This window comes from Pristis pectinata, chromosome 3 (assembly GCF_009764475.1).
Source record: "Pristis pectinata isolate sPriPec2 chromosome 3, sPriPec2.1.pri, whole genome shotgun sequence".
Taxonomy (NCBI): Eukaryota; Metazoa; Chordata; class Chondrichthyes; order Rhinopristiformes; family Pristidae; genus Pristis; species Pristis pectinata.
The window spans coordinates 81,482,876-81,507,121 of NC_067407.1; the positions used below are offsets into that span (position 1 = coordinate 81,482,876).

Consider the following 24,246-nt stretch of genomic DNA (forward strand, 5'->3'; position numbering starts at 1 on the left):
AATTCCACTAGGGTCAAAGAAACATTTTTTTTTCTGAAAAAGCCTTCATATTGATCTCAACTTTTCAATTCTTTCAGGAAAATGCATGAGGCAATGTTGAAGTAAGATAACACTGTCCTCCCACAGGATATCACAGGAGTACAGTTCAAGCATTTCCAAGAAACATTATTCTATTTTGTCAGCTCACACTGGCTGTTTATAACCTTGACATTTAGTGTTCCATTTTCGTCTTGATGCCCTTTTTTAAAATATTAGAATTATAAAATCATATAACACAGAAGGAGGACATTAGGCTTCTTGAAACAACCATCCAATCGGTTTTACCTCTTCCCACTTTATGCCCTATTCAATTGTATATCCATTTCTCCTTGTTAATTCTTATTGCTATTGAGACGACATGGGGCCAGAGATTCAGTGTCCATTATTTGATTCATTTTCAATGCCGAGGAAAATCATGTTTGGTTTAAGCAAAATAAGGTTGCCCTTTTTTAAACAGGGAAAGAGAGACCATTAGGCAGAGGATTAAAATAAAAACAGAAAATGCTGGAAATACGCAGCAGGTTGGACCGCATCTGTGGGAAGAGAAACAGAGCTAACGTTTTAGGTCAAAGACCTTTTGTCAGAGATTTTTGATTCACAGGGGATTATGCATTTGGAGTGGGTTATAGAGGACGTTGGGTTGTCTGATTGCAGGAGATTATCCAGCGGAGCCAGTAGAAACATTCCTATAAGGAGTCCACTGTAGAACACTTAACAAACTTGATCTGGATTTCCCTATAACTGCACATGGGATCCTTATTTATATGCTATAATATGATGACATCACTGGGGAAGGGAGCCCAGTCAAGGCATGCAATCCACTGCCATTGTATTGGTACAGGCACATATGCTGTGGATTAGTGTTGTATTTTAATTTTCAACCAGCCCACTGCACGCTCTTCACCAGTCTTTCAACTTTATCCCCACCTTCATGAGAAACCAGTTAAAACCCTCCACTTGGTTTTCTTTTGCTTCAATCAAATTAACCTTACATTTATCTTTGTGATGAGACATTAGATCAAAGTCTTAACAACTTACGGGCAATAGCTGTACAGGGAACATTCTTGTTATCCCCAGTGCCATAGCCAATATCACTAAAACAAGTTATTTTCTTTATTCCTACTTTCGTTAATGCCAGGTTTACTGCAATCCCGGATTGTCACCAGATTCTCTCCTAGCTGGGGCGCTCTGGAAATCAGTGGAAGAGCGAGGGTGGAGTCTGTTGGAATAGTTTGAATTGGCCAGAGAGCAGAATGGAATTAATCAAAAAGATTATATCCTGCCCAGTTTATCAGAAACACTTTGGACAGTACATTTTTAAATGGGCTACAGGGTTTCTGAAAGCATTGCGTATTTCACATGCTATTTGAAACCTAGATATAAGCACATTAATGTCCCTTGCTGGACCATTCTGGACCAAGCTTAGCTGTGTCTTTGTGAGAGGATTTATTTCCCATATGCACATCCTTTTGTTTAGATGTGCCATGGGTGTCACACAGCACAGAAACAGACCCTTCAGCCCATCAGACCTGCCACAACCATCAACCACCCATCAACACTGATCTGATTTGTTTATCCCCCCACCCCCCGCGTCTGCACCAACACCCCTGCCCCAGATTTAACCACCCACCAACATCAGGGGCAATTTACAGTGGCCAGTTAATTTGCTGACCCACACGTCTTTGAGATGTGAGAGGAATCCAGGGCATCCAGAGAGAGAACATGCAAATTCCACACAGATAATACCCAAGGTCAGGGATGAACATGGGTCTCTGTAAGGCAGAAGTGCTGACCACTTCACACTGTTCCCTGGTGTTTGCCATCCTTGCCATTGTACTTATAGTAACATAACAGATTGGGCTTTGGGTAAATTTAGTCATTTTAAGCTTGCAGTTGACTCCAAAAATGGCCCAACATGCTCCAAATGAGTTGTCAAATACCAGGATTGTCAGTATAGCCCACATCCTTATTCATATACTATAATATGATGACCCATCACTGGGGGAGGGAGCCCAGTCAAGGCATGCAATCCACTGCCATTATATCAGTACAGGCACATATGCCATGGATAAACCATCGTCTCATTCTGCAAAGTAATTTCAAAATCCACCACGTGTACAAACTCCGCCTTTGTAGTCATACACCATGATTAAATCGATTGATGTTTCAGCAATCTTCCTGCAAAGTTAAAGTTGAGTTTATTATTCATATGCACAAGTACCTGTGTGCAGAGGTGCAATGAAAAACTTATTTGCAGCAGCATCACAGGCACGTAGCATCAGGTACACAACATTCACAAGAAAAACATAAATTAAACATGTAATACACAATTATTACAAGAAAATAGCACAACTAGAACAAAAAAAACCAAGTCAATTGTAGTGCAAAGTTATATTAAATCAGAGCACTCACAGTATATTTCTTGCCCCTCATAAGTTCTAACCAGGTTGTTTTCCAGCTACCAACTTCATTTTTATTTATTTTACTGGATTTTTGTAGTTTTGTCATTGCTGATTTTATGGATATATACAGCAGGTAATGTTAACCAAATAATCCAAAATTGCAAAGAAGCACTTGGTCCAATTGCCAATGACCATATATAAACAGAAAGAGGTGATAATACTCTGCAGGTCTGGCAGCATCCACAAAGTGGTTAGTGTTTATCATTCCAGGTCAATGACATCATAAATGAGCTGATGAAGGATCATTGACCTGAAAGGTTAACTGTCCTCCTCTCCCCAAGGATGCCACCTAACCTCCTGTGTACTTCCAGCATTTTATGTGTATGTTTCAGATTTACACCATCTGCAGTATTTTGCTTTTGCCTGTGCGACATGAGTTAGCAAGTTTCTGTTGCCTTCAGGTCTTTATATTACAGGATGATTCACACATTCTGTCAAAGGAGCATTGTACCTTTAAGGATAATTTATGTGCATCAGAAGAGGTGTGTTTTCAACTCTGTTAGAATTGGTCGGTTGAAGGAGGTCTTTTTCAGCAGTTGTCTTATGATGATAAGGATTAAGGATGGTGTGTTCCACAAGAAACTGAACTGTACATCCTCAGTCCAGAAACAGTCCCAAAACACCGACTGTCCAATTTCCCTACTCAGATGCTGCCTGACCTGTTGAGTTCCTCTAACATCTTGTTTGTTACTGTATATCCTCATGCTGCCCTTGCTTACAATGAAGATATTTAGCTCATTCAACTTTGAAGTAATGTGTTCTCTTTGTTTCACTCTAGGTTGTTCCATTGACATGGTGGTCATTGATCAGAGATTCCAGTTACTACACATTGTCAGTGATGGCACTCATCTTGGTAAGGATGCTACTTAGTTCTATCACAGCAGACAAACATCTTGAGTTCAGATGCAGGCAAAATTGCAGTCAAATTTTGAGATTGAAAGAGAGGATGGGGTTGGTGAGGTGGAATGAAATTGCTAAAACTGAGCAAGCCGTGGCAGAGGTCCTTTCAGTTTGCTGGCTTTCCAATGGGGGTCCACCCTTTTTCCGAGGATCAACACCTCTTACTTGGGAAACAGGAAAAAAACAGAAGATTGCAGGATTCATTCTCTGGTGACATATTTCTCTGACTCCACAAGAATTCAACACAGAGTAACAGTTCATTAAAAAAAGGGACATTCTACGACTAGCGATGGAAGAAAGCTCAGCACTGATGACTGTAAAGTTTATTTTGAAAAGGAACAAGAGATTTTCCAAACTGACGCTTATTTCAAACCCAGCTCTATGTAATTAGAACATAGAACAGTACAGCACAGTCTGGGCCCTTCAGCCCATGTTGTGCCACCTATATAAACTTTATCCACATTCTATCTGTCCCCCTCTCTACTTCCCTCCCATAACCTTCTATTTTTCATTCATCCATGTCCCTATCTAAGAGTCTCTTAAATGACCCGATCATATCAGCCCCGGCCACTCCCTCCCCCTCCACCCCCAGCAGTGCACTCCAGGCACCTACCATTCTCTGTGTAAAAAACCTACCTATGATATCCCCCCTGAACTTTCCTCCATGTACCTTAAACGGGTGACCTCTAGTATTGGCCATTACTGCCCTGGGGAAAAGATGCTGGCTGTCCACTCTATCTGTGCCTCTCATAATCTTATATACCTCTATCAAGTCTCCTCTCATCCTCCGTCTCTCCAAGGAGAAAAGCCCTAACTTGCTCAGCCTCTCCTCATAACAGACGTTCTCCAATCCAGGCAGCATTTCTGTAAATCTCCTCTGCACCCTCTCCAAAGCTTCCACATCCTTCCTATAGTGTGGCGACCAAAACTGAACACAACATTCCAGATGTGGTCTAACCAGGGTCTTATAGAGCTGCAACATTATCTCTCTGCTCTTGAACTCAATCCCCCGACTAATGAAGGCCAGCACAACATATGCCTTTTTAACCACCCTATCAACTTGCATGGCATCTTTGAGGGATCTATGTACGAGAACCCCAAGGTCTCTCTGTTCCTCCCCACTGCTAAGAATCCTGTCATTAACCATGTACTCTGCCTTCCAGTTAGATCTTCCAAAGTGTATCACTTCACACTTCTCCGGATTAAATTCCATCTGCCACTTCTCTGCCCAGCTCTGCATCCTGTCAATATCCCTTTGCAAGCTATGACAACCTTCTGCACTGTCTCCTACACCACCAACCTTCATGTCACCTGCAAACTTACCAACCCACACTTCCACTTCTTCATCCAAATCATTTATAAATTCACAAAGAGCAGAGGTCCCAGAACAGATCCCTGCAGAATACCACTAGTCACCGACCTCCAGGTTGAATACTCCCCCTCAACAACCATGACCTTCATGACCTTCTGGATGAACCTACCATGGGGAACTTTGTCAAATGCCTTGCTAAAATCCATATATACCACATCCACTGCTCTACCTTCATCAATCTATCTTGTCACTTACTTGAAAAACTTCATTAGGCTCATGAGGCATGACCTGCCCTCACAAAGCTATGTTGACTATCCCTAACAAGACTATTCATCTCCAAATGCTCATAAATCTTGTCCCTAAGTATCCTCTCCAATAGCTTACCCACCACTGACGTAAGACTAACTGGTCTATAATTCCCAGGATTATCCCTTTTACCTTTCTTGAACAATGGAACAACATTTGTCATCCTCCAATCCTCCAGTACCACTCCTGTGGCCAGGGAGGACTCAAAGATCATTGTTAACACTCCAGCAATCTCTTTCCTCGCTTCTCATAGTACCTAGGGGTATATCCTGTCCAACCCTGGAGATTTATCTATCCTAATGCTTTTTAGTAGCTCCAACGCTGCTTCTTTCTTAACCTCAACATGCTCCAACACATTTGCCTGTTCTACGCTAACCCCTCCTTCATCTAAGTCCCTCTCCTCGGTGAACACTGAAGCAAAATATTCATTTAGGACCTCTCCTACCTCTTCCGCCTCCAGACACAATTTTCCCTCCTTATCCCTGAGCAGTCCTACCTTCACCCTAGTCATCCTCTTGTTCCTCACATACATGTAGAATGCCTTTGGGTTTTCCTTAACCCTACTTGCCAAGGCCATCTCATGCCCCCTTCTAGCTCTCCTAAGTCCATTCTTAAGTTCCCTCCTGGCTACCTTGTAGCTCTCCAGAGCCCTGTCTGATCCATGCTTTCTAAACCTTAAGTAAGCTTCTTTCTTCCTCTGCACTCCATTGTGGAGGAGAGCCTGGTCCTGTGCAGACCCACTGGTGTGGATGACAGCCCCCTGGATGTTTTTGAAGATAGAGAACATCTTCTTTCTTCCTCTTAACCTTCCACCTCTCTTGTTAACCATGGTTCCTTCACCCTACCATCCTTGTCTCAGTGGAACAAACCTATCTCAAACCCCATGCAAGTGGTCCCTGAACAATCTCCACGTTTCTGCAGTGCATTTACCAGAGAACATCTGTTCCCAATTTACACTCCCAAGTTCCTGCCTAATACCATTGTAATTTGCTCTCCCCCAATTAAATACTTCCCCATAATGTCTGTTCCTATCCTTGTCCATGGCTATGCTGAAGGTCAGGGAGTTGCGGTCAATATCCCCAAAATGCTCGCCCACCAAGAGGTCTGTCACCTGACCAGGTTCATTGCCGAGTACCAGATCCAACATGGCCTCTCCTCTAGTGGCCTGTCCATATACTGTGTCAGGAATCCTTCTTGTACACACCTAACAAATTCTGCCCCATCTAAGCCTTTTGCATTGAGGAGGTGCCAATCAATATGACGAAAGTTGAAGTCACTTATGACAACAACCCTGTTATTTTTGCACCTTTCTAAAATTTGACTACTTATCTGCTCGTCAGTGTCCCGGTGGCTATCTGGGGGCCTGCTGTAGAATATTCCCAACAGAGTGATCACTCCCTTCCTGTTTCTGACTCCCGCGCCCGCCCCCACCCACTGACTCAATAGACGATCCCTCTATGATGTCCTCCCTTCCTACAGCTGTGATACGATCCCTAATTAGCAATGCCACCTCCCCACCCCTTCTACCTCCCTCCCTATCTCTTTTGAAACATCTAAACCCCGGAACCTCAAGCAGCCACTCCTGCCCTTGCGACAGCCGAGTCTCTGTAATAGCCACAACATCGTAATTCCATGCGCTGATCCATGCTCTAAAGTTCATCACCCTTATTTTTAACACTTCTCACATTAAAGTAAACACATTTCAACCCATCTAACTAACTGCATTTATGCCCTATCCCCTGCCTATCCTTCCTCACATTCTCTGTACACATCGCATCTTCTTCCACACCAACTGATCAATCAACTAATCTAACACTTTGGTTCCCATCCCCCTGCCATTCCCCTAGACTTGGGGAACTCCTGTTCTCCACAGCTCTGTACCACACCACTAAGTTTTCATGTGCTTGTCCATGCGGGAACCTTCTTTGGACTTCATTGAACACATGCCAATGCCATTGATGAGATTACACCAGTGGTTAATGCTCAGAGTCTCCTTGTGTTGGGGAAACACACTGGCAAAGGGTGGCCAGATGTTTATCAAATTGAGGCTGTGAGAGTGAGGGGGTTACTTACAGCCTTCAGTATGTGTAAAACACACTGCATAAAACCGGGTAATACTGGGAATGCTCAGCAGGGTCAGGCAACATCTGGGGAGAGGAAGGCAAGAGCTAACAGTTTGGGCCCAATGAGCAGAAGATGAGAGAATGGGGTTGAAAACAAAAATCAGCCATGATTGAATGGCAGAGCAGACTCAATGGGCCGATTGGCCTAATTCTACTCCTATACGCTGTGGCCTTATAGTCTTCATTTGCAGTTTATAAGCAAGTGCAGAGCCAAGACAAACTTGGGAGTAGGAACAGGGACAGGGAAGAACAGAAAGAAGGATCTGTAAGGAAGAGGTGATTAAATGACTAGATGGATAATGGTGCAGGGGAAACGGGATGGGTAGGATTTGGGACAGTGAGGAACAGGAGTAGGGCATGTATCCTCTTAAACTGGTTAAGATCTGATTGCTGGGCTTTGTCCCTGATTCCCCGGTAATCCAAAAATCTATCTGTCTCGGCTTTGAATCTACTTATTCAAAGACACTCAGACAGTACATAGATAGGAAGGTTCAGAGGGATGTGGGCAAATGGGACCAATTTAGATGGGACTCATGGACAGCATGGATGAGTTGGGCCAAAGGGCCTGTTTCCATGCTGTATGACTCAATGATCTGAAGACTCAGCATTCATAGCTCTCTGGGTCAAGAATTCCAAATATCCACAATCCATTGGGAGAAGAAATTCTTCCCCATCACCCTTTATCCTAAGTCTTGCCTCATTGTTCCAGATTCCCCCATCAGAGGAAACATTTCTCCCAATATCTCCACTGTCAAACCCCTCAAGAATCACGTCTTCCATTGAGACCATCTCTTTTTGCAAATTGGCTTTGTTTTATCTGCTTTTCTGTCTTTTAAATGCAAGGTACCATCCATCTCAGGACTTGGTATTGAATTGAGCAGTGCTGATTTTCCCATGCAGAATGACTGCTAATGCACTTCCATAGCTTGGAGCCATTCTAGCGAGTGTACGGCTACTCAGGAGACACAAGAGACCGCATATTGCTGGAATGTGGAGCAAGAAGATGGAGGAACTCAGTGGGTCAGGCAGGACCTGTGGAGGGAAATGGACAGTCTACATCGTGGGTCGAGCTCCTTCATCTGGACTTGGACTTGATCCGTAAACTGTCCACTTCCCTCCACAGGGGCTGCCCAACCCACTGAGTTCGTTCAACTACTCGGGTTGTGTCTAGAGTTTGCCAGCCTATCGTGCAGCACGGCCGCACCTTTTGTAAGTCCCAACTGTTGTGAATTGGGTCAACACTCGGGTACTATTTTTGGCTTTCTTTGAGCCACTGAATCTCTGTTCAATACTCGAAGCTACAACTGTAAAAGCTTCCTTTGTGTAAGTGCCAGAGGATTGTACCTTGGCCTGTTACCATTTATCTTTGTGGATTTCAGCTGAGTGTTTCTGACCTTGTGTGCTTGGTCTGCATTTTAATTCTGAGCACATTCTCGTCCTGGTGCAGTTGAATTTACTTGAAGACCTACACTGACAAGAAAAGTCAAAGTGGAGTTTATTGTCATGTGCACAAGTACATGTGTGCACTGGTGCAATGAAAAGCTTACTTGCAGCAGCATCACGGGCATATAGCATCAGATTCACAAGAAAAAAACAAATTAACAGCATAAATTATACAAAAAAGAACACAATTAGGACAAAACAAAAGTCTATTGTAGTGCAAAGTGGTCATACTGGTCATAGTGTTGCTGTACTGAGGTAATGACTAGGGTTGTGCAGGTTGGTTCAAGAACCAAATGGTTGAAGGGAAGTAGCTGTTCTTGAACCTAGTGGTGTAGAACTGCAGGCTTCCGTCCCTCCTGCCCAGTGGTAGCTGCGAAAAGATGGCATGGCCCAGATGGTGGGGATCTTTGATGATAGGTGTTGCTTTCTTGAGGCAGTGCCTCATGTAGATACTACCGATGGTAGGGAGGGACATGCCCATGATGTATTGGGCTGAGTCCGCTACTTTCTACAGCTTCTTACAGTCCTGATGATGAGCATCAGTTTTTGGACAGGTGAATGGAGGGAGTGGATTGGGAATTTTTATGGAGCCAACCAGGAGAGAGGTGGGGAGAGAGCCTCATCAGGCAGCTGAAAAAATGGGGTTGTTTTCAATTGAAGTCGAGGTTGTTATGGGCTGATCACAGTATAGGTGTTTAAAGATATCCCTGTGGGACAGCGGATCAAACCAGATTGTTTTAAGTCACACACAAAGTGCTGGAGGAACTCAGAGGGTCAAGCAGCATCTATGGAGGGAAATGGACAGTCAATGTTTCAACAGTCTAGATGAAGAGTCTCGACCCAAAACATTGACTATTTCCCTCCACGTTTTGAGTTGAGACACTATTGTGAAAGTCGAGGCCTTCATCTGGACTGTCGAAACATCCATTTCTCGCCATAGATGCTGCCTGACCTGCTGAGTTCCTCCAGCACTTTGTGCATTGTTCCAGATTCCAGCATCTGCAGTCTCTTGCGTCTCCAGACTCTTTTAAGCGATTAGGAGATCTGTAACCAGGAGACACTTAAATCAGAAATGTGGGACAGAGGGGAATAAACCTTTTTACATACACCAAGGTCTTGCAAGGCTGTCTGGAAAATGCAGCAAGAGTTAGTTATTGAAGCAAATAGCGTGGAAATGGTTTAAGTCTACGTCAGATAAGAGATTGAAGGGACAGGAGACATCAGAACAGGGCAGACGTGGGATTAGGACATGAAGCAATAGCGGACAACACAGCCTGATCCCATGCTGTAATTTCTATTTTGATGTAATGTTATGCTCTTGATTAAAGTATGTAATTAGATCCCTAAAGGATCTAATTCACCAAGATGAACATTGAGGTTTATAGACAATCTTGGCCTGTCTCAGAGAAAACTGCAGATAGTGATGCTAGTGCTAATTTTCATATTATTGCCAGTCAAACACTTAGGCCTCTGCACTAAAGATGCCAGAAGGAAACTGGCAGACTTGAATTTGTAAATTACTGTTTACATCTTTCCTGGGGAGAATAAAATGAGATTAGTATCGGATAAGTGCAAGGTGTTGCATTTTGGGAAGACAAATGAGGGTAGAGCTTTCACGGTGAATGGTAGGGCCCTGGGGAGTGTTGTGGAACAGAGGGACCATGGTGTACAAGTACATGGTTCACTGAAAGTGGCATCACAGGTAGTCAGGGTGGTGAAGAAGGCTTTTGGCACCCTGGCCTTCATCAGACAGGGTAGTGAGCATAGAAGTTGTAAAAGACGTTGGTGAGGCCACATTTGGAACATCGTGTTCAGTTTTGGTCACCCTGTTAAAGGAAAGATGCCATTAGGCTGGAAAGAGTGCAGAAGAGATTTATGATAATGTTGCCTGGACTGGAGGGACTGAGTTATGGAGAGAGGTTGAGCAGGTTGGGATTTTTTTCATTGGAGCGTAGGAGAATGAGGGGTGATCTTATTTCAGGGTATAAAGTCATGAGGGGCACAGACAGGGTCAACGCGCAGTCTCTTTGAGGAATCAAACTAGAGGGCATAAGTTTAAGGTGAGAAGGAAGAGATTTTATCGGAACCCGAGGGTCAACTTTTTCAGCCAGAGAGTGGTCGGTATATGGAATGAGCTGCCAGAGGAAGTGGGTGAGGCAGGTACATTAACAACATTTAAAAGGAACTTGGACAGGTACATGGATAGGAAAGGTTTAGAGGGATATGGGCCAAATGCATGCAAATGGGACTAGCTTAGATGGGAATCTTGGTCGCCAGTTGGGTGGAAGGGCCTGTTTCCATGCTCTTTGACTCTATAAGTAAAATGGGAATTGATGATAGGCACAGACTTAGTGGGCTGAAGGGCTCGTTTTCTGTGTGACTCTAAACCTATGATCCCTCTGCTAGGGATCTTTTAACTGAGCTGCCTTGATCAACATGTCCATTGACAGTTTTGCATTGTAAGGATGAAGAGCAGCAATCACAGGATAAGTTACCACTCTGTAGATCTATACTTCAAGCACACCTGGATAACTGCTCCAAAGGCCACAAGATCCACACCAGGTGAACCAAGAGCTGGTTTATGAGGCAAAATCATTGCTCCACACTCTTTCCGGGCACATACTAACCTTACACAAGTACATTGGTCCAACCTTCTTGGGCTGCCTGACCCTGGAGGTGGGTGGTTGGGCTTAAGGAGGCCTGTGTGATGAGTAGGTCTCAGCTGGTCCACAGTCTCTGCCCCCAGGATGCCCTAACAACATTTAATGGGAGCCACGGATGAGACGGAAACTCAGAGTCTATTGGTATTGGTTTATTATTGTCACTTGTACTGAGGTACAGTGAAAAACTTGTCTTGCATACTGTTCGTACAGATCAATTTATTACACAGTGCATTGAGGTAGTACAGGGTAAAAGCAATAACAGAATACAGAGTAAAGTGTCACAGCTGCAATGCATTGTAGGTGGACAATAAGGTGCAAGGTCAAACAAAGTAGATTGTGAGGTCAAGAGTCCATCTCATAGTATAAGGGAACCATTCAATAGTCTTATCACAGTGGGATAGAAGCTGTCCTTCAGCCTGGTGGTATGTGCCCTCAGGCTCCTGTGTCTTCTGCCTGATGGGAGAGGAGAGGAGAGAATGACCCGGGTGGGTGGGGTCTTTGATTATGCTGGCTGTTTCACCAAGGCAGTGAGAGGTATAGTCAAAGTCCATGGAGGGGGGGCTGGTTTCCGTGACATGCTGGGCTGTGTCCACAACTCTCTGCAGCTTCTTGCAGTCCTGGGCAGAGCAATTGCCAAACCAAGCTGTGATGCATTTAGATAGGATGCTTTCTATGGTGCATCGATAAAAGTTGGTGAGTGTCAAAGGGGATATACCGAATTTGTTTAGCCTCCTGAGGAAGTAGAGGCGCTGGTGAGTAAAAGCTTTTATGTATCTATGTTATACAAAGACACTTTAAAAATTAATTCATATAATAGAAATTATTAAATTTAAAAAGAAAAGAATAACATTTATTGCAAATACCATTAAAACTCTAATCAGTGAAACCACTAAAATAGAGCAAAATACCTTTTTCCTCCTCAGCAACAAACAAACTGCTGGAGGAACTCAGTGGGTTGAGCAGCATCTGTGGGGGGAGAGGAATTGTCGATATTTCAGGCCTGTCCTTTTGCAGGGTTTCAATTCAAAATGTAGACAATTCCTTTCTCCCACAGATGCTGCTCGACCACTGAGCTCCTCCAGCAGATTGTTTGTTGCTCCAGATTCCAGCATCTGCAGTCTCTGGTGTCTCAGGTCAAGTCGAGTTTATTGTCATGTGCACAAGTACGGTTGGGTGCAGGTACAATGAAAAACTTGCTTGCAGCAGCATCACATGCACATATGTACAGACAACACACAGAATATAAATTATACATAAATTATAAGGTCTACATATACATAAGCTCTTCACATAAGGGAAGAGGGGAAATCATGATGGAGGTTGGGAGCTGGTAGGTGGAGGCGACAAAGGGCTGTAGATGACATAGGCAGCAAGGTGACCGCTCTTCCCTCCTCCATCTGCCTATCACCCCTCGTCACCTGGATACACCTATCACTTGCCAGATCTTGCTCCAACCCTTCGCCTCACCTCTTTATACTGGCTATCTCCCCTCGATCTTTCAGTCCAGATGAAGGGTCTCAACCCGAAATGTTTACTGACCCCTTCCCACCATAGATGCTGCCTGACCCGCTGAGTTCCCCCAGCGTTTTGTGTGTTGCCCCAGATTCCAGCATCTGCAGTCTCTTGTGAAACAGAAACAAAGGACTACAGATGCTGGAATCTGGATGAAAAAACAACAAGATGCTGAAGGAACTCAGCAGGCCAGGCAACATCCGTGGAGAAAAGCAGGCAGTCAACGTTTTGGATCAGGACCCTCCTTCAGGACTCATCAATGTTTCGGGTCCTGAAGAAGGGTCCTGACCCGAAATGTTGACTGTCAGTTTTTCTCCACGGACGCTGCCTGACCTGCTGAGTTCCTCCAGCATCTTGTTGTTTTTTCATCTCCAGTCTCCTGTGTCCCCAGTCTGAATTAAAAGTGTGTCGGTGTATTAATAGGAATAATGTCCAATAGTCCAGAAAATCTGCCAGTCTGGCACTACCAAAGTCCCGAGTGTGCCAAATTAAAAGTTTTACTGTATTAGCTTTAACCACTCTATTTGGTAGCCAGCACTCCGTCCACTCCTCAACTCATGGCCGATTTCCACATGCCATTGTGCAATACCTTGTCAAAGGTCTACAACATCCATTGCACTCTCCTGGTCTAGAATACAAAGCATTGTATATGGATTTTGTGTAAGCCAAGGCTCCATGAATGATTTAGAAAGACTCTGTCCAAATAGAAAAATTCTTTCAATCATTAAATGCTAATTACGAGCTCAAAAGTGCAGCACAGCCAATGGAGAGGGAGGAGGTCGACTTATGGGAAATAACACTAAGTATTTTAAAATTTGCAGATGTATTTCTAGAAAACATATAATTGGATACTGATTTCATTCAATTGGTACTCACTGTACAATGCCACATTAATATGTTCAGTAGTCAGATATTAATATTAGCACAGGACTGTTACCCTGTCGCTCACAGTGATTACGGTGCCTGCAGATATTTGGTGAGTTGGGTGGCACTGCTGAGTATTTCCCTGTAATTTTTAAATGACTTCAGAAAGCCAATTAAAAACCAAAATGGAGCTGCAGCGTTTGTCCCTTCAGGATTTGTATGACATATTATTAGTCTGCAGTGAAATATAATTATATATTAATTGTACCTGTACCCTGTAATTAGCATCCTGCTAAACTGGAGATGGTTTACTCTGCTTGATCTGCAAAGATGGCATCCTCCATATTATTTGCTGCCTGAATCCTCCAAAACCTTGTTCTAAATTCAGCTTTGTTTACACCTCACAGTTTCTTCCTCCTTTGGTCTTTTTGTCTTGCAACAACCTTTGAGCTTTTATAAATCGAACTTGTTGCTGTTTCTGATTTTCCCCAGTTCTTCTCTGCCTTTTGTTTTGCAATGCAGACTGTCCTCTGCACTATCAGCGAAATAGTCTTTATTATCAAAAGAACTAACCATGTGGGAGAACAATTCAGAAGCAGGAGTGGGCCAGAGATTGATGGATTCTTGATAAACCAGGGGGAGAAAGATTATTAAGTACAGCGTTGATGTATAGAGGGATCTTGGGGTCCAAGTCCACAGCTCCCTGAAACTGGCCACACAAATCGATGGGGTGGTATAGAAGACGCATGGCGTGCTTGCCTTTATATGTAACTCTGAGTTCAAGAGTCAGGAAGTTATATTACAGCTTTATAAAACTCTGATTAGGCTGCATTTGGAGTATTGCATTCAATTCTGGTCGCCCCATAAGAGGAAGGATGTGGAGGCGATGGAGAGGGGTCAGAAGAAGTTTACCGAGATGCTGCCTGGATTGGAGGGCATGTGCTATAGGGAGAGGTTGAACAAGCTGAAATTGTTCTCTTTGGAGTGACAGAGGCTGAGGTGAGACCTGGTAGAAGTTTATAAAATTATGAGAGGCATAGGTAGAGTGGGCAGCCGGTATATTTTTCCCCAGGGTCAAAACGTCCAATACTAGAGAGCATGCATTTAAGATGAGGGGGAAAATTCACAGGAGATGTGTGGGGCAAGATATGATAGAGGCTCTTAGATAGACCCATGAATGTGCAGAGAATGGAGGAATATGGACCATGTGCAGGCAGAAGGGATTAGGTGTATTTAGCTTACTTAGTTTGGCACAACACCGTGGGCCGAAGGGTCTGTTCCTGTGCTGTACTGTTCTATATTCTGTGTTCTATCATGGGAATAGGAACTAACAGGAGAAAGCCACTCAGCTCTTCAAACCTGCTCTGCTATTCTGTGAGGTCATGGCTCTGATTGTAACTCAAGTCAATTTTCCTATCTACCCATGCTAACCCTTCTCCCCTTTGTTGAACAAAAATCTATCCACCTCTGCCTCCACTGCCCTTTGAGGAAGCGAGTTCCAAAGACTTCAAAACCCACTGAAAGAAGCAGTTCCATTTCATCTTGAAATGAGCGATCCCTTAATTTTAAACAATGACTTTTAGTTCGAGATTCTGTCTCAAGAGGATGCACCCTCTCCCCATCCATCCTGTCAAGATCCTTCAGGATCTTACTTGTTTTAATCTAAATCACTCCTCGCTCTTTGAAGCTGCTGCAGATACAAGTCAAGCCTGCCCAACCTTTCCTCAAGAGACAACTTGGCCATTCCAGGTGTAAGTCTGGTAAACATTCGTTGAACTGCTTGCCGCCCTTTAAGATCTTCTTTAACTGAGGAACAAAATACTGAACACAGTTCTCCTGATGTAGTTTCGCCAGTGCCCTATTGAACTGAGGTATAACCTTAAGGAATAAATTATAGATTTCCATTAGCTTTCCTAATTATGTGCTGTCCTTGCTTCGTGGCCTTTTGCAAATCATCTCTCCCTATCTCTGTACCACTTCCAGCCTGACATCCCTATGGGAACTCTGTGTTCCTCCAGTTTGGCCTGCAGCACATCCATCGATGGTGGCTGGAGCTTGAATCATAGAATTCCTTGAGCTCTGGCATCCACCCCAGAAACCTTTCCATATCTCTCCTTCTGTAGGAAGCCAACGAGCTTTAGGCCACCCATCCTTATTTCTCCTTCTGTGGCTTGGTTCCAGTTTTTGTTTGGTTACACTCCCTCAGTTACTACAAACAAAGTCAGACTAACAGGTCATCCATATGACATTGTGTGTTTAGAAAGCATTCTTATCCTAATAAAACATTCTGGAATACCTCATGGGAGTTTTATCCCACAAGTTCTGACACCAAATCATTACGGGTGGTCCAGAAGCACAGCAGGTAGTTCAGCTGTCTCACAGCTCCAGTGACCCAGGTTTGATCCTGACCTCTGGTGCTGTCTGTGTGGAGTTTGCACACTCTCCCTGTGATTGCGTGGGTTCCTTCCAGGTGCTCCGGTTTCCTCCCACATCCCAAGGACGTCTGAGTTGCTAGGTTCATTGGTCACAGTAAATTACCCCTGGTGTAAGTGGGTGGTTTGGGAACCAGGAGGGTGTTAATAAGCATGTGAGAGAGGACATTACAGGGAAAGATGTGTTTGAATGGAAATTAAAGTAGATGCTGGAAATCTGAGGTAAAAACAGAAAACGCTGGAAACACTCGGGAGTTCAGGCAGCATCTGTGGGAAGAATGGGATCTCAGACCTGGAATGTTGACCCTTTTTCTCATTCCACTGATGCTGCCTGACCTGCTGAGCATTTCCAGTGTTAGAATGGGATGGCTTTGAGTGGCTTAGACTCAATCGGCGGAATGGTCTCCTTCTACGTCTTAATAAATTATGCAGCAAAATACTGGGACAGCAACCAAATGCTGGACAGAGTGCTAAGCCTTGAGGAGCACCTTAAAGAAGGAGAGAGGTGGTGAGGCAGACGAGTTTACTGGAAGGAATTCCAAAGCTCAGGCTCTTGGCAGCTGACGGCACAGAGGTCAACAGTGGAAAAATTGTTATTTGGGATACATGAGAGGCCACAAGTGAAGGAGCGCAGATAACTTGGGAAGTTACTTGGCAGGAGCAGGTCACGGAGACTGGGAAGGGTCAAGCAATGGAGGAATTTGAAAGCAGGGATAAGGATTTTTAAGTCAAACGTTTTTGAACCAGGAGCCAGTGTAGCTCACCACATTGGGGGTGGGGGTGCAGGTGAATGAGTCGGTTGAGCAGAGCAGATTTTTGCTGAGGTGTTTTCAAAACTGCAGAAGCCAGCCAGGAAAGCATTGGAATGGTCAGGTCTGGGGTTAATGAAGGCAGGGGTGAGGGTTGCAGCTGTGTTATTCCAAGGGGCAGGGTAAACAGGAGTTTGCGACTACAGTCTCGGCTGTAAAACCCCTCCTGCATGCTAGATTTGTATTTTCAATAATGCTACTACATGGTTCCGTTAAAGACATCTGAAGCTGCAGGAGCTGAAAAGTTTCGCTGCCGGAACTGCAACTGTATCTGGGCTGCCTGGTCTTTTACTGCCATCTACTGGTCATTTGTGATGTTTGCAAAACGTGTCAGGATAATTGCTGGAAATTGGAAGCACCTCAAATCAGTCCTGAAGAAGGCTCCTAACCCGAAATGTTGACCGCCTGCTTTTCTCCACGGATGCTGCCTGGCCTGCTGAGTTCCTCCGGCATCATCGTGTTTTTCATCTAGATTGCAGCATCTGCAGTCCTTTGTTTCTCTCGCACCTCAATCTGTTGGGTTTCAGTCTTTTGTTGATCAGTGCCAACTTGTGAATGAGTGAGGTTCACTCCATTGGATGTGTGAGTATGTTGGATGTTAACTATCACTGTAAAGTAGAATCACACCCTGAAAAACATCCAATTTTCTCTGACTGACACAGAGAAAAAATAAGAAGTCAAACTCCTTCAAATTAAAATAAATTGAAATACTCATAGAGGGCCACAGGAGCAGGAGCAAGTCTTTCACCCCCTTGCTCGATCATGGCTGTCCTGTACCTCACAGTCTTTGATCTCTTTACCAAGCAAACATCCTTCAGTATCAGTCTTGAAAACACCTGTAGTTCCCCAACCTCCCACAGATTTTAAGGTTACGGATTTTTACTGCATAGATTTTACTTCCTTGTTCTGGATTCCCCTACCAGAGAGAAATGCTTCTCCATATCTAGCCTGTCAACACTTTAAACACTTTGTTCAGATCACCCTTGATTTTTCAATATTCAAGGAAATATAAGCTATGCTTGTGCAAGCACTACTTAGATGGTGTTTACTGCACCATTGACATCGCCTACAACATTTTGTTTACTTCATGCAGGCACAAAAAATTCTGTAGATGCTGGAATCTGGAGCAATGCACAAAAAGTGCTGGAGGAACTCAGCAGGTCAGGCAGCATCCATGGAGGGAAATAAACAGTCACTGTTTTGGGCCAAGGCCCTTCATCAGGACTGGAAAGGAAGAGGGCAGAAGCCTGAATAGGAAGGTGTGGGGAGGGGGAGGAACACACGCAGGCAGGGGATAGGTGACTTCAGGTGATAGGTGAGTCCAGGTGGATGGGGGAGGGGGAGAAGATGTAAGAGCTGAGAGCCTTACATCTTCTCCCCCTCCCCCATCCACCCACCTTCTCCCTCTCCCTCTGATAGGTAGAAGAGGCAAAGGGCTGAAGAAGAAGGAACCCAGAAGGAGAGGGCAGTGGACCATGGAATAAAGGATGGGGGAGGGGAGGAGAGGAGATGGGCAGGTCATCAAGGCGGGGGAAGGGAGCCACAGGAATAAGGGAAGACAAAGGAGTGGGGGGGGGGAGGGTGGAGAAATAGGGTGGGATTACTGGAAATTAGAGAAATCGAGGTTGAGGCCATCAGGTTGGAGACTCCCAAGGCGGAATATAAGGTGTTGTTACTTCATGTGCATGGTTTATAAAAAGTGCAGGCCTCAACTGCAGGAGCAGGTCTTATTTTAGAGGTTTAAGAAAAAGCTTCCACACAGGAACCACTGCTGGGAGAGGTGGAGTGTGGTGGAAGTGAGGAAGTGACAGGACCAGAGGGAGACCAACTACATCAGTAGGTGGTGTTTGAGTGTGTGTGTGTGTGTGTGTGTGTGTGTGTGTGTGTGTGTGTGTGTGTGTGTGTGTGTGTGTGTGTGTGTGTCTGGGTATATGGAGTGAGGTGTTGCATATCTGGGTGTGGGAGGAGAGTTATATGTGTGTGTGGGGGGTGGTTTATATGTAAATGTGTGTGCAGAGAATTGTGAATGAGTGAGTGTATGTGTGTGTGAAGGGGGTTTGTGAGTATGTGTGAGCACCCTTTGAGTGCATGTGGGTGTCTGTACACATGTCAAGGTGTTTTTCTGTGTGTGCATGTGTAGGAGTGTGTGAGTACGCGTGTGAATGTGTGTGTGTGAGAGTGTGGTGGTTGTGCATGTGAATGTGCAAGGGATTTTTTATGTGTGGGGGGTGTGTCAGTGCGCAAAGGTTTGTGTGTGTTTCCTGCGCATGTGTCTATATGTTTAAGAGGAGGTTGTGAGCGTGTGAGGGAAGTGAGTAAACCACATGCCCTCTCCTTTAGTAGCACACTGCTGGGTTTTCCTTCTCTCTTTTCAAGACTCTCAGTGTGATCTCAAGCAACAGCCAGTGACAAAATACTCTCCAGTCGGTCACATTTGAGTTTGTCAGTATCTCCCACTCCACCTCCTTTATTGGGTCCAAGCTGTACCTTCCTTCCCTATCAGATTCCATTATCTGCAAACTCCTTACAGACAGTGGTGGAAATGAACCCAGGTCGCTGGCGCTGTAATAGTGTTACACTAACCGCAACACTACTGTGCCTGCCGGACCGAGACTCTCTGTGCCAAGACTCTCCAGTTGAATTTGGTTAAGTCCACAAGCAGAAAGAACTTCCATTTCCACAGTAAGCTGGATGAACTCAGAAAATCCAAAATGCTTTACAGCTTCAGAGAAACTCTTCTGAAGTATATCTATTGTGTTATAGTGGATGCCACAAGATCCCACTCACTGTGATGTAGTGTCCCAACAATCTGTTTCACACAATCTGTTGTTTAAGGGACAAATATTGGACTGGACATCTGGGGAAAACTCCTGTGCTCTTCACCATGGGAACCTTTACAACCAAGCAAGAGAGCAAACAAGTCCTCAGTTTATTTTCTCAAGTGAAAAGGAGAGTGTCCAACTATGCCGCTTTCCTACCCAGAATAGTACACTAACACAGACCTTGTGCTGGTGTACAGGTGACCCCTGCATTACGGCCATTCGGGTTATGGAAGTTCACCCTTGTAGAATTCACAAATCACTAGCCAAAAATTTGACATTGGGAATGAAATTTGCTGTCTTGGAATTTATGGGGTTGGGGGGGTGGGAGGGGAAGTCAACAAGTCAACACAATTTTTTTTCAACTCGTGTTTCTTGAGACATGCACAGATGATGTGGCTCTGCGTTACAGAAAATCGTGATAAGGCTCATTTTCTAGGTACATAACATAATCACAGAACCCTCCCCAGTCTGGACATTCTCTCTCCTCCCCCCTTCCATCAGGCAGAAGATACAGAAGCTTGAGAATACATACCCCCAAGCTCAAGGACAGCTTCTATCGCACTATTATAAGACTCTTGAATGGACCTCCTGCACAATAAAGATGAACTTTTGATCTTTCAACCTACCTCGTTATGGCCTTGCACCTTATTGTCTGCCTGTACTGCACTATCTCTGTAACTGTAACACTATATTGTGCATTCTTTTATTGTTTTTCCTTTTGTACTACCTTGATGTACTTGTGCATGGAATGATCTGTCTGGATGGCATGCAGACAAAAGCTTTTCACCTTGTCTTCGTACATATGACAACAGTAAACCAATTACCCTCACCTCACCTCCCCTCCCTGTAATGTGGGGGTCGCCTATATCTGGACTGGGGCTTGAATGTAAACCTCTGAGTAAGGGGCCAAGAGTGCTACTTGTCATCCCATATTTGGGGATCCACACCCAACCAAATTCATTGGTTCCAAGGCTAACTGGAGAGCTTCTGCCGTCAGCCAGACTCAGCTCAGCCAGCACCATTGACCAGTGATCAAACCAACCAATTAGTTGGCTCGTTAGGCATTACACATACTTATGGAGAGGTTTCTTACGCAGATTGTTATTTGTTTGTTTTACCCCCACAATCTGAGATTTTAATATTTACTTTGGTCTAGAATCCACTACTGGGGATGATATCAGCTACATGACAGGACTTTAGCAAGATCCATGAGACTGCAGGGTAACTCAGCAAGGGCCAGGATTTTCATGGAGGTGGGGTAGAAAAGCAATGGGGTTTATTCACTTCAGTGGAGCCCACTACTTCTAGGATTTGCACACAGCTGGGGTAAAGATCTACAATAAACCTGCCTCAGTATAAGTCGGTGTACTTAAGAGACAGAATGTGGAAGTACATCACTACACAGAGTCTCTATTATTCATGCACTAACAACATACAGATGATAGGGGGTTGATATTCAGTGTTGTTCTACACTGGGGTGGGTCTTAAAATTCAAACGACCAGCTTAGCGGCTACACTTCAAGGATCTTTCTTCTTTGGCCATCCCCCGGGATCCAGGGCCATTTACTTCCACTCTAGTTTTGAGGATCCTGAGCTGGGCAATGTGGGAGCCGCAGGCAGCGGATGGTGGCTGAAGGGAGGTGGGTGGGTAGCAGGTAAGGCAGTGTGTACTCCTTATGCCCCTGACACAGGGCTTCTGTGTGCACCCAATGCATAGCCTCAGTGTTTCTCATTACCACAGTGAATGGGTATGACCTAGAGACTCCCAGAAGTCAATGAGACATTATGTTTCTTCAGTGAGGGAAGGAGCACATCCCTGAACCTGTCCCTCTGTTCACCTGGTGACCTCTTTTTGAAATATGAGTGTCTGTTCCGCGAGTCTGGTGTCAGGCATGTGAATGACATAGCCTGCCCAACGCAGCTGTCTGAGAGTAACTCGGGATGTTGGCTTGGGAGAGGATACTGATTTGGTTCCCTTATCCCTCAGTGTATTTGGAGGATTTTGCAGAGAAAGTATTGAGGGTATTTTCCCACTACTTTGCTGCTGTAGATAATCCAAGTCTCAGAAGCATTGAAAATGGCAGGGATTACTGCTGCCTGAGTTTTTTTGCTAGGTTTGAGGTCTTGAACTTCAAATACCCTTTCTCCCAATGGACCAAAGACTCTGCTGACACATTGAAAGTGATGGTGATTTTCATCGCTATCTGCTTTCACTGAGAAGTAGCTCCCGAGAAATGGGAAGTGGACCACATGCTCAACTATCTCACTTTTATCATGGGGGAGCAGTGTGCTGCAGTGGGGGCAGATTGGTGGAGGACCTCTGTCTTGCAGATGTTGAGTCTTAAGGCCCATCCCTCACGTTGGCTTCCGTCCATTGCTTGGGGCTCAACCATCAAGCTCACAAATGCAAGCAGCATCTACCTACTGCAGCTTAACTACTGAGGTACATGTGCTCTCGGTTCTGGAGTGTGTGTCATGGACTGAGACGTCCTCGGTAAGTTCTGAAAGGGAAGTGAAAGATGTTATATTAATGCAAGCCTTCCTTTGGTTCATTACTTTTACTGGTAAAGGTGAAATGTATTCCTTCTTGATATTAATTTACTTGATATCATCTATAATTTAACACTGACTTTGGTTGAGATTGATACCTGCTTAAATACCACATTTGAAATGGAAACTGAGCTCTGAAATGGCTGAAGGATCATTCTCAGTAAATTTTCTCTTTTTCTCTCCAGATTATTTATGATGAAAAGGTTTCTTGGTAAGTGTCGTTCACGAACATCCCAAATTGTAGGAATGTTATACAGTACCTGTGTGCACTAGACTCAGAGCCAAAAGTCGTGCAGCATAGAAACAGGTACTTCAGCCCACCATGTCCAGACGTACCTTTATGTTCACTTACACTAATCCTATCTGCCCGTGTTAGGTCCATATCCTTCCATGACTTGCCTATTCAACTGCCTGTCTTAATGTCTTTTAAACATAGTGATTGTATCTGATTCCACCTGCTCCTCTCAACCACTCTCCGTGTATAAAAAAGTCTCCTTAGATCCCCTTTAAAACTGCTACCTCTCGCCTTAAGCCTATGCCCTCTTGTTTTTGATACCCCTACCATGGGAAAAAGATTCTGACCATCTGCCCTATCTGTTCCTCTTATAGTGTTACGCACCTCCATCAGGTCACCCCTCAGCCTTCCTCGCTGCAGGGAAAACAAGCCCAGCCTATACAACCTCTGCTTGTAACTGAAGTCAATTCTGATGACTCTCCTCTGCATTTGCTCCAGTGCAACCACATCCTTCCTATAGTGTGTCGGCCAGAATCGCACACAGCACTTCCAGTGCGACCCAACCAGTGTTTTAGTAAGTTGCAGCAGAACTTTTACATTCTCTGCCCTGACCCATGAAGGAAAGCATGCCATATTTTTCCTTCACCACCCTCTCCATCAATACTCCACACTGCACATTGCCTACCAGTACTCCACATTCACTCTCAGAACATCAGTACCGTACACTGGCTCTCACTTCATCTGCATAGTCTGTCAGTACAGCGCACTCCCAGTTAATGCACCCATCTCTTTACTTCCCTGCAGTCCCCAATTTTTGCTGTTTTCCCCACCTACTGCACTTGGTGGTAATGTATGATGGAGCAATTCTGTCTGTGTTGTATGTAATGCAGTGCACATCAATGAACTAATCCTAGGATTTGTATCACTTTCCTCCTCAGGTGGGAATCTCTGATCCTGATACTAATGTACGCAGTCTACATCCTGATTATGAAGTAAGGACTAATAAGTTTTTAATGTTCTCTGGCATTTGGTGATAGGAACCGCCCATTAAATAGTGAATAGAGCTTTATTGGAGCACTCTCTTCAACCCTTTAGCAATGCTGTACGGCGTCAGCAAGGAGTTTGACAGTCTGCATCCAAGCATGTGGTTTTGACAGGTGACCCAGTTTGATTCCCATACTCAGTTGACTCAGCGCAGGTTTTAGAATAGGGCAGGTGTGTCCTTGAATGCCAAAATCCAGGTGGAGGAGCAGAATCAGCCTGATAGGCTAGTTTCATTATAAGCTAGTGATGGGCTGAATGGCCTCCTTTTGCACGGAAACAATGCTGTAGATCCTACACTTCATCCCATACTCATCTGGAGACAGCCTGGTACAGGCAGAGGAGCACTACGGGGAGGTACATGCCTATTGAAAGGTTGACCTATGAAATTCAGGTGCAACCATTTCTCCAGGCTCTAGACAGGCAGAACTGATCAGAGCCAACTGATGACCACAGAGGTGCCAGAGAAGCATGTGGGCTCAAGTTGCCCACACATTAGTGGCTTTAGTACAGCCTGCAAGAGGCAGATAATGGAAGGCAAGAGCCAGTTCAAAGCCAAAGGCCATGCACAGAGCAACCTTGACACCTCTTACACTCCCACTGCTGGGATAGCCCCCAGAAGAAGTACTTAAAAGTAGGCACACCACAAGCCATCCATGGAGAGAGAGCCACACTGGGCACTCGCGCCCATTGTGGGTGTCACTAACAGTTGAGAGGCCATTGAAGCTCTGCA

General features: G+C 44.7%; 1 protein-coding gene across 1 annotated transcript in view; it reads left to right on the top strand.

Moving 5' to 3' along the window:
• Window positions 1-24,246, top strand: part of slc24a3 (solute carrier family 24 member 3) — a 299,931-nt gene that overhangs the window by 244,771 nt on the left and 30,914 nt on the right. Inside the window, exons 7-9 of the mRNA XM_052012278.1 lie at window positions 3,280-3,354; window positions 22,423-22,448; window positions 23,411-23,464. Of these exons, the coding sequence (XP_051868238.1) occupies window positions 3,280-3,354; window positions 22,423-22,448; window positions 23,411-23,464 (155 nt within the window). The remainder of the gene's footprint in view (window positions 1-3,279; window positions 3,355-22,422; window positions 22,449-23,410; window positions 23,465-24,246) is intronic.